This window comes from Primulina huaijiensis, chromosome 3 (assembly GCF_012295235.1).
Source record: "Primulina huaijiensis isolate GDHJ02 chromosome 3, ASM1229523v2, whole genome shotgun sequence".
In the NCBI taxonomy this organism is placed as follows: Eukaryota; Viridiplantae; Streptophyta; class Magnoliopsida; order Lamiales; family Gesneriaceae; genus Primulina; species Primulina huaijiensis.
Genome location: NC_133308.1, coordinates 22085168 through 22096720, shown reverse-complemented (window position 1 = coordinate 22096720; position 11553 = coordinate 22085168). Strand labels below are relative to the sequence as shown.

The window sequence follows — 11553 nt, the reverse complement described above, 5'->3', positions numbered from 1 at the left end:
TGAATACTTCAAATGTGTAAGAAAATACTTAAGTTTCAAGTAATATTAAGTGACTTTTGATGGTGTCATTTGTGAAATTAAAATGTGATACTTAAATTTGTACAAAGAATATCTAATTAGAGTCTATAAATACATTATTTATCCAATTATTTGAAGATGCCAAAATATAATTTGAAGTTAATATTAAGTGACATCAGTGATAATATTCGTGAAGTAAAAATGTGATACCTAAATTAATACAAATAATACATAATTCGAGTTCACAAACACTTGATTTTACCTTTTAAATACTCAAATTCTATTGAGTATGTCAAAATATAGAGTTTGAAAATAATATTGAATGTTCTTTGATGATGAGATTTGTGAATAAAAAACGTGTTACTTAAATTGGTACAAATAGTACCTAATTTGATTTGACATATACTTGATTTTACCCTTTTAAGACTCAATTTTGATTATTTTGGGATACAAAAAAAATTAATTTCAAGTAATTTTGAGTGGCTTTTGATGTGTCATTTGTGAGGTTAAAATCTGATACCTAGATTAGTAAAAAAAATATCTAATTCGAGTCTACCAATACTTAATTTTACTCCCTAAATGAGAAGTACTTTAATTTGATTTTGGAAATACTTGATTTCGTAAATGAGATACTCACAATATGTATTAAAATACTGGATATTCGAATAGGCAATGTTAGTTCTCCAATAGTCCAAGTATTGATCTTTCCATGGAATATGCATTTGGATGAGAAGTACCTAATTTGAGTTTGCAAATACTTGATTTCGTAAATGAGATACTCACAATATGTATTAAAATACTGGATATTCGAATATGCAACGTAAGCTCACCAAATGTTTATCTTTTCTTGGAAGATGCATTTGGATAACATATTCATCTCATTTAATATTATTTTAAAAAAAAACAAATTCTCAACTAAGTATGAAAATTTTAAAGTACTTCGTTTTACTTGAGAAGTACCTAATCCGAGTTTGCAAATACTTGATTTCGTAAATGATATACTAACAATATGTATTAAAATACTGGATATTCGAATAATCAATGTAAGTTCACCAAGTGTTGTTATTTTTATAGAAGATATATTTGGATGACATATTCATCTCATTTAATATTTTTTATGTAAAAGAAAAAACAAATTCCTAACTAAGCATAGAAATTTTAAAGTACTTATTTTTATTTGAGAAATACCTAATTTGATATTGCAAATATTTGATTTGGTACATGAGATACTTATAATATGTAATTGAATACTGGATATTCGAATATGCAACGTAAGCTCACCAAATGTTTATCTTTTCTTGGAAGATGCATTTGGATAACATATTCATCTCATTTAATATTATTTTAAAAAAAAACAAATTCTCAACTAAGTATGAAAATTTTAAAGTACTTCGTTTTACTTGAGAAGTACCTAATCCGAGTTTGCAAATACTTGATTTCGTAAATGATATACTAACAATATGTATTAAAATACTAGATATTCGAATAGGCAACGTAAGTTCATCAAGTATTGATTTTTTCATGGAAGATGCATTGATATGAAGAGTATCTAAATTGGTGAAGTTAAAATATTATAGCTAAACTGATAGAAAGAGTATCTGATGCGAGTTCGCAAATATTTGATTTTACTCCCAAAATATTTATATCCAACTATTTGGGGATGTTAAATTATATAATTTGAAGTTAATATTAAGTGACATCAGTGATAATATTCGTGAAGTAAAAATGTGATACCTAAATTAATACAAATAATACATAATACGAGTTCACAAATACTTGATTTTACCATTTAAGTACTCAAATTCGATTATTTGATGATGTCAAAATATATAATTTGAAGTCAATATTGAGTGGCCTTTGATGATGAGATCCGTGAAATAAAAATGTGATACATAAATTGTTATAAGTATTACATAATTAGATTCAACTGATAATTGATTTTACAATTTAAAAACTCAAATTTGATAATAAGTATAATGAAATAATATTGATACATATAATGAATGATTATCAATAAATATTATGAAAGAATACTGATGAGGATAATATCAAATAAAGTATTACCTTGTCATTTAATGACTACCAGCAAGTATTGTGAATGAATATTAATAATATTATAAATTAATACTCATAAGTATAAAGAAAAAAAACACTAATAAGTATAATGAATAATTACCAATAAGTATTATGTCAAATAAGTATAATTGTCAAATAAGTCATTCAATGAATATCAAAAAGTATTGTCAATTAATATTGATGAATATTTTAAATCATTAATCCAAGAATCGATAGATATGCTTAAAGTGCAAATTTCAAGCTCATTTACAAACTATGTTCATAATGTATCTCCCAATTAGTCCATGATTAATAATGAACTATATTTATTTATTTAAATGACATGAATAAGTATCCTAATGAATTTTCCATGGAAATATTGCCTATTCGAAATATCCAGTATTTTAATGCATATTGTGAGTATCTCATTTACGAAATCAAGTATTTGCAAACTCGGATTAGGTACTTCTCAAGTAAAACGAAGTACTTTAAAATTTTCATGCCTATTTGAGAATTTTTTTACCAAAAAAATATTAAATAAGATGAATATGTAATCCAAATGCATCTTTCATGGAAAGACCAATACTTGGTGAATTTATGTTGCATATTCGAATATCCAGTAGTCTATTACATATTATGAGTATCTCGTGTACCAAATCAAGTATTTGCAATATGAAATTATGTACTTCTTAAGTAAAATCAAGTACTTTTAAATATTCATGTTTATTTGAGAATTTGTTTTTCTTTTACAAAAAAATATTAAATGAGATGAATATGTCATCCAAATGCATCTTCCATAGAAAGACAAACACTTGGTAAACTTACGTTGCATATTCGAATATCCAGTATTCTATTACATATTATGAGTATATCATGTACCGAATCAAGTCTTTGCAATATGAATACTTCTTAAGTAAAACTAAGTACTTTAAAATTTTCATGCTAATTTGATAATTTTTTTTACAAAAATATATTAAATTAGATAAATATGTCATCCAAACGAATCTTCCATGGAAAGCCAACACTTGGTAAACTTACATTCAAATATCCAGTATTCTATTAAATAATATGAGTATCTCCTGTACCAAATCGAGTATTTGCAAACTCAAATTAAGTACTGTTCAAGTAAAACTAATTACTTTAAAATTTTCATTCTTATTCGAGAATTTGTTTTTTTTTTTACAAAAAATATATTAAATGAGATGAATATGTCATCCAAATGCATCTTCCATAGAAAGACAAACACTTGGTAAACTTACGTTGCATATTCGAATATCCAGTAGTCTATTACATATTATGAGTATCTTCTATATCAAATCTAGTATTTACAAACTCAAATTAGGTACTTCTAATTCAAATGCATATTCCATGGAAAGATCAATACTTGGACTATTGGAGAACTAACATTGCCTATTCGAATATCCAATATTGTAATACATATTATGGGTATCTCATTTACGAAATCAAGTGTTTGCCAACTCAAATTAAGTACTGTTCAAGTAAAACTAATTACTTTAAAATTTTCATTCTTATTTGAGAATTTGTTTTATTTTTTTACAAAAAAAATATTAAATGAGATGAATGTGTCATCAAAATGCATTTTCTATTGAAATACCAATACTTAGTGAATTTACGTTGTCTATTCGAATATCCAGTATTTTAATACATATTGTGAGTATCTCATTTACGAAATCAAGTATTTGCAAACTCAAAATAGTTATTTCTCAAGTAAAACTAAGTACTTTTGAATTTACATGCTTAGTTTGGAATTTGAATTTTTTACAAAAAATAATTAAATGAGATGAATATGTTATCAAAATACACATTTCATGAAAAGACAAACAATGACTGAATTTATAGGGATCGTTCGAAGATCCGGTATTTTCTTACACATTTGGAGTATTTAAAGAGCCAAATCAAATATATGAAACTTCAAAATAGATACTTTATATGTCAAAATAAGTATTTAATCTTATTTCATGATGAGTGATGAACTATATTTTTTAAAAAATAAAATGACATGAATAAGTCATCATAATGCATTTTTAATGAAAAACCAACAATGATTGAATTTATGGTGATTGTTCGAAAATATAGTATTTTTGCACACATTTGGAGTATTCAAATAACAAAATCAAGTATTTGAAACACCATAATAGGTACTAATACTTTGATAGATGTAAAACACACAATTAATTTGGTGGATAAAATTATTTCTTTATTTAAATAATAAAAGGAAAAAAATGTAAATTTATCTTTGTAGGTAGTTAAAACTAAGATTGTAGTGTTGTCAGGTATTAATTTGTAAAAAAAACATCTAGGTACTGAATTTTAAATCAAAGATGGACAGATGTATTTTTTTCAAAGTTGTCCTAAAAGTAACCTATTAATTTTTTTCTTTAGATTTTGTTTAAGTTCTGCTATTTTACAAAAAGTTAGAATTATTTTATCTGATCTAAATAATAATAAAATAATGAATTTACATATATATAGTTTTAATAGAATTTCTTATATTTCTAATATTTGTTTTTTTTTATATATTCAAAAAAATTAAAATATTTTCAGATAATGAAAAAATTGTGTAAAAAGCATAGAAGCTTGTGACCGTAAATCACAGGAACTGGTCTTCTTCGCCCTTTCCTTCTTTGCGAGATTTTGCTTTTTGAGATATTTTTTAGATGAAGAAGGAATCATTCATATATGTATAGGGATTGGCGTGTTTACAATTAGGGTGCAAGAATTTTGTGTTTTGTTTTCTTTTATTTATTCTCTGATGTCCATGTTCGATTGATCATTGATTATGTTTGTGATAATCGCTATAACTTACCGTTTGAAATTGTTTGAATGCTTGTGAAATCCACTGTTTCTATTTAATTGTCAATTAAGCAGTTGTGGGGATCAAGAGGAGTAAAACAACAGCAATGGAGGAGCAATTCATACTCAGAGTGCCGCCAGCTGTTGCGGAGAGGATAGAGCGGCTGTTGAATGACCCCGCTTCTTCTTCCGAAGACAAGTCCATGGATTTATCCTTTTCGGGTTGGTCTCACAGTTCACATTCTATTCACCCTCGCCCAATATCGTGATTTTTTAAGTTTCGAAACTCTTTTTGTGGATTGGTATCACAATTACAGGTTTTAACAATTCCATTGGAAAACGAACTCGAAACCTGTGAAATTAAAGACTAAGTCAGTGTTGTGGAATTTTGGCCTTGCCTGCGTGGGTTATTAATGTTTTCTAGGAGACTGGACTTGATACTCCATTTAACGTTTTGTAAGTTTTAGAGATTAGAGACTATGCATTTCGATTAAATCCGGTGTTTCCTATCAGTTGAACTATGCATTTCATTTATAGAGCCTTTTGTCTTAGATGAGATTGAAAGAAATGTAAAATGAAATGATTTCATAGCTCTTTGAGGTAAAAGACGCTTTCCTTCGATTGCAATTATTTTAGTGACTTGGTCATTTACTCATCCTGCTTGCTATTGGTCATTCTTCAAGCACAAAAAAGGAAGAAGTAGAATGATTTAGTTTTGCTTTTTAGCTTTCAATTTATGGTTCTTTTCATAATGTTTTTTTATTTTTAATAGTCAATCTTGGAAATTTGCCGCTACTGTCATCCTTGTCTTCAAAATATGGTGGCCATCTAAATCCTTTTTATTATAATCTTCTTTCAGTTCTATCGCTGTTTTCACATGCCAATATATTTGCTGAAATGAAAATGCATTTACACATGAAAACTGGTTGATTATTTTACAGATGTCATTTCATACCACCCGTGAAGTATTTACTATTGTCCTAAACAATTAACTCTTTCCTACTGAACTCTCTTTTTGGGAATCTATGTCGCTCTCATATTTTACCAATAACCAAGCCTTTGAGGAGTAACTAGCAAAATGACCAACCCTTTTTGCTGATTACTAATTCCTGATTTATAAAGGAAACTTTGGGGATGTTTACAGAGGACCATTGAATTCGAATTTAATGTTATATCAATTGGTTTGCTGCTATATGGCTTATCTTTATGTCAGAGGATGGAAGGACTGGCAAATTCGTTATAGGAAATGACCACTTCTCTGCTTCTCTCTTGGATCTTCCCACTGTTGTGGAATCATATAAGACTTATGACGACAATGTGTTGATCAAAACTGCAGACATTGGTCAAGTAGGTGTACTTCTCCTTATTAGTTATCAATCTTGTCTGTTTTAGCTGTGATTAGGTTTGTTAACTATAGAGAGTTGTGCAGATGATAATGGTGAGAGAGGACAGCGACAATATTCCTGAATCATTAGAGCACAGACATGGCCTTACACCACCAATGAGGGATGCTCGGAGGAGAAGATTCCGCAGAGAGCCAGATTTAAATGTGCTAGTAACTTTAAGCCAAATTAAATTTTATCTGCCGCTTTATATTCAGTTTTTTCCTGAAACAGACCATAGAGTTTCATTACTAGGTGTTCTATAAGCTTTTGTAAATTATTTAACATTGTCGTAGCTTGATTCTAGTTTACATTGTAGAAGTCAAAGGAGAGGAATTGTTGAACATATGACACATTGTATAGAGTACAATGGGGATTTACATTCCAATAATTAGGGGATATAAAAATCCTATTGTATCAAAAATAGAGAATAAAAAATCCTATCTGATCACCTAAATTGGTCTTATCCAATATATACAAATTTAAATTTTAAATTATTTGTACAACATGTTTGTGAACCATAATTTTTTAATTTTGTGCTATGTCTCTGTTTACATTTTGCAGCCTGAGGTTGTACGTCGTGTAGAGAAAGATTTACAGAACATCATGGCTGGTGGAACAGTTGAGAATATTGATATCCTATATTTTTTTTTACACACTCTCTCTACTTCTCTCTTTTTTAATGTTTGTGTTTGTGTTTGTGTTTGTGTTCTGTGTCTTTTTGCGGTGTGCGGGTTTTTGGGCATGATGATTGCATGAGTGCATGCGTTCCTGGAAAGTTACTGCAGTGTAAGGAAAACCCAAATCATATACCAAAATACTCATCACCAGTTTCTTTTGAAAAGTCTAGTTATGTAGATTTTGATTCTCTAATTGTAAATCTCCAGAATCCATCATATGGACTAACACCTTTTTATTATAGTGTACTTATCAAATTCTTTTTTTTAGTTTAGACCCTTTGGTAACAAAGAACTCTATTAATCCCTGTAAGTCACCAAAATTGGGATGCTCTGTTTTATTAAATGCTTGTGAGTTGACGACTCTATTTCTGCACTCCTTGACCTTTTGATTACGTGTTGAAATGGCTGAGCAAGATGAATATGATGGAAATGCCCGTAGTGCAAGTAAGAAATCAATTGCTGCACCTTTAGCAAAGCCCGTTGTGCCTGAAGCTGGGTTGATTGGTGTGGAGCCTGATGGGAGTGATTCTGATGACACTGATGACTCGATCTGAACCAAAGGACTGTTAGGATAATGTGGATATCTCTCCTTAAACCTGTGATGTCTTCAATGGCCTTCAGAAAATTCTGTTTCTATCACCTTTATAGCCGCAAGTGAAGTAATTGATGGTTTTCTGCTGTTAATATATTGCAGCTTTTTTCCTGAATTATGCTCCCCGTAAGTGGAATGTGATAAACTTGAAAATTGATAGTTTTATGGATGATATTGCATGTCCATTGATTTGTAGTTGAATTAAACTGGTTTTTGTATTTTTGACATGAGATGCATGAATTTTGTTGTTGAGCCCCAAGTGTAGCTTAATGTGCTTTGCTGTACAAGTGGAGAAAAATATCCATTTTTCTTTTTCTGTAACGTATATTATTTGATGTTCAATGCTATGCAGCAAGCAGTTTGTTTGCCAATGTATTTGTTATTTTCCTGCCTTTCGCCTACCTACTCAGCAACTCCTATGTATGTGCAGCGAGCTCTGTTATTGTTTTCTTGGTACGGTGGGGTTCATCATTTATGATGGAAAAAGATTTGGTCGATCAAAATTTTGAAACTTTCAAGTATTATATTAGCCTATAGATGTGCATATCCTTTATCAGATGTTTTGTTGCTTTGAGTTTTCTGCTGCTGATCTTATTGTAAACTGCCTGTTTGATATTCTTGAGAAGCAGAATCATGGTAGATTCTTCTAGGTGTTTGTCGGCAGGTTCTGATCTTTTCGGTTGTTAGGAGCTGTCGCTTGTTTGATTAGGTCCTACTACAACTTTCCGAATACTTGTGAATCAATGTCATCATTATTCGTGAAATTATTACTCAAGTTTGTTAGTCTTTCCCTTTGGTTTTGGCAGGTTTTCTCCAAAGCTCCAATCAGTAAAGAATTCATAATATTTGTGTTTGTCACGTGTAGCAGTTATTTCAATACATTTCCTACAGCACTGGGGATTGGGGAAAGAATACTCTGCTTTATATGGTATGTTAGCATGATATGTAGTCTATGTCCGAACCTATGGTGCATGTATGACCGACCATTTTGGGTTGGAAATAATTCTAACAAGCAGATTGTATCAAGTAATAGTTATTGGATGATTAGTCCAGATATCGTACCCACATAAATCCATGTTTAGATACTAAAATGTGAATTATTTTTTATAATTTAGGCTTCTATGATATAAATTAATTAAAATTAAATTAAACAATTTAAATAAATTAACTAAAGCAAAAAATCTAAAATATTAATTTAGACGAAAATTCAAATTCTTTAAAAACGACTAAGACGCACAACAATATCGAGACAAATTTATAATCTACGTCTCAAATTAAAAGTCAATAAATTAAATAATTAATTTACAACAAAATTCTCAAAATTACTTATTAAACATTCGAATTAATAAACCTAATTAAATCTAATAGTCGAATTATTCTTAAAACATTAAGTCACTGTGAAATTTCAGTTTTTCAACCTAAAGTTGCTCGCTTAAACCAAATATTATTGTCAGTCAGTTTAACTATGTGTTAATTGATGCAGTGAAGCAAATATTAATTTATTGCCTTCTGGTTTTAGATTAATCAACAAATATTCAATTTAATTGACCAGATTAAAAGAACACATGATAAACGTCATCAATCAATGAATTAAAATAAATATTAAAATCAAATCAAACTCAAAACATAAAAAATAACTTGTATCAGTCCTATCGTGGTCTTAGTCTATAAAAGTCTACTCCATAAATTGAAAACAAAAGTGAAAACTCATGTTTAAATTTATAGGAGAAAACATAATCAAGGAAAAATAAAAAGAATTCTCGGTGATTTTGGCATGTTGAGGTCTTCCTCCGCATTTTGCATCTTTCTCTTTGTTGTCTTCACTTCCGTTCTCCTCCCTTCGCTTCTCTTCAAATCTCTGCCTCCCTTCTTTCACGTCTCACTTCTCTCTCTTTTTCCACGCCCCTCTGTACGTGCAGTGATGTGTTCCTTTTATTTCCACTTAATGAACTTAATCCTTCAAATCTTTGTAGCTCACGTCAAGTTCAAAAATTGTTGATAAAATTGTATATGTTATATTTTTAAAATGTGAAGCTTCATCTTTATCAAGATTTTCCCAGATATTCTTCTAAAACTTCAATTTTCTCAAGGTAATAAAATATTTATTTCATTTTTTTGATATTTTGTTGTCTTTGAATTCATGTACAAATATCTTCTCTCCCAAATTAGGTTTTTTTTTTTCCTATTTTATTCAAATATATGAATATGATAAAACTAATTCAAATAAGCACATAGTAAGATATAACAATTCCAGCTAAGAACAAATATTATAAAATAATGTCCATAAAATCTCCATAAGATTTGGACTTATCAATATACAACTGTTTTTAATTTGCTCTTCTATCCAAAATCTACCAATGGTCCAAAACTATAGGTTTGTCAAGAAAATCAATAGAAAAAACATTTACAAACAAAATTCATTTTTTATTCTTAATTAATATGTATTTCGTTTAAAAAATGGTCACACAACATAAAATAGTACTAAAATATAAAATTAGATGGTCGAATCGAAAAATGAAAGAAGCTTAGATAATTGAGACAAAGAAAGCGTTTGGTAGATTAGTTGCCATCATTTATTTGTTTAATAATAAAAATAAATGATCTTGTAGTATTTAAGGTTTGCAATTAAGTCAAATCTAATCTACGTAGTCGTTCCCAAAGTACTAAGGCTCTCGGTCGTTTCATCTATCTTCCATTTAGACGAGGATGTGCTTTGGAACATGGTCGACTCGATCTATATTTATTATGAAAAATAGCATTTTCAATATAAAAATTAATATTTTTTTATAAATCGATTCAGATCAAATATATGTTTCATAAAATTGATAGGTAAAACGATCTCATAAAATTTATTGAGTTGGACACAAATATCCAATATCGGTAGTGTAAAAACTCAATAGAAAATGTGTTCAAAATCCACACAGGATGGTCGGAGAATTTAAAATGGGTAGAGTGGAAAAATCGGTATTACAGATCTCAAACAAAACGTATTTATTTAGTGTAATAATTTTTAGAAAGGTCAACGCACGGCATACACAAACTTGCCCAACAAGTCATTCTTCCCCTGAGTGTGTGTCAAAACCATTTGATTTAATTTAATTTATTTTTAGGAAAGGGAGAATATGGCGTGTACTTAAAAAGGGGGCTTCGATGACAGGAACCACTCAGTTCTTGTAACTTTCTATTTTATTTTTTTATTTTTTTTATAAAATCATATAAAGTGTAACATACCCGAACTTCGACATGAATCATGAATATCCTCTTCATGCATTGATATTGGATATAAGGATAAGGATCTCGGACATGAATTGGTCAGTGCGGATATGTGATTGCCTTGATTTATAGATTATTACGTTAGTCAAAAAATTACCTAATGCGCGCATCAAAAGATAGTGATTGCAGATTCTTACATGAATAATAATAATAATAATAATAATAATAATAATAATAATAATAATAATAATAATAATAACATGATATGATATTATATTATATGAATAAGAAATACAATAAATTTTGAAAAATTAGAACAAACATATATATATACACACACATATATATTTAGTGTGTGTGCCCGCATTTAAATGGGTCTTATGAGTCATCCGTCTCATGAATCATACTTTTAAGAGGCTTAAATTTTTTTTATATCTAGTAATATTTCAAAATTTTAGGGGTACAAACTACGCAAGTTACTCGTGAATAAATAAATCAAACTTTTCGAGCTCAAACTACATTCCGAGCTTTGGGGCTTTAATCAGCCTGCAGGGGACTGAGGAAAATCTGCAAAGATGAACAGCTGAATTGCTCACTGAACGAAGAACTCAGTTGCAAACCTACCAAGTCAGTTGTTCTTCAGACGAAACTCATCTATGTTGGGATGTTAGTCGATTTTATCACTAACTGAACTCCACATGAGCTTAGTCAGAGTCTGCTCGACCAGTTGGATGAGCACAGAGGGCAAGTTCAAAGCAATTTAACTCGTTTCTCTAGCAAATTGAACTCACAACTTATG

The 11553-nt window shown here is 29.3% G+C and overlaps 1 protein-coding gene across 2 annotated transcripts; it reads left to right on the top strand.

Annotated features, from left to right (window-relative positions):
* The first annotated feature begins 4679 nt into the window (after window positions 1–4679).
* LOC140973757 (transcription initiation factor TFIID subunit 7-like) lies at window positions 4680–8595 on the top strand. Of its 2 annotated transcripts, XM_073436812.1 has the most exons (7): window positions 4680–4740; window positions 4963–5109; window positions 6101–6234; window positions 6317–6436; window positions 6834–6903; window positions 7343–8250; window positions 8348–8595. In XM_073436812.1, the coding sequence occupies exons 2-6, from the start codon at window positions 4995–4997 to the stop codon at window positions 7501–7503; spliced, it is 600 nt and encodes a 199-aa protein (XP_073292913.1). In that variant the 5' UTR covers window positions 4680–4740; window positions 4963–4994; the 3' UTR covers window positions 7504–8250; window positions 8348–8595. The 2 variants fall into 2 exon arrangements, with proteins under 2 accessions (XP_073292913.1, XP_073292912.1); XM_073436811.1 differs by lacking the exon at window positions 4680–4740 and having other exon boundaries at window positions 4755–5109.
* Window positions 8596–11553: the final 2958 nt, after the last annotated feature.

Coding starts and splice junctions, on each gene's coding strand:
- LOC140973757 (XM_073436812.1), top strand. CDS start 4,995: ATGGAGGAGCAATTCATACTCAGAGTGCCGCCAGCTGTTGCGGAGAGG. Junction 5,110..6,100: donor CATGGATTTATCCTTTTCGG/GTTGGTCTCACA, acceptor TCTTTATGTCAG/AGGATGGAAGGACTGGCAAA. Junction 6,437..6,833: donor GCAGAGAGCCAGATTTAAAT/GTGCTAGTAACT, acceptor TACATTTTGCAG/CCTGAGGTTGTACGTCGTGT.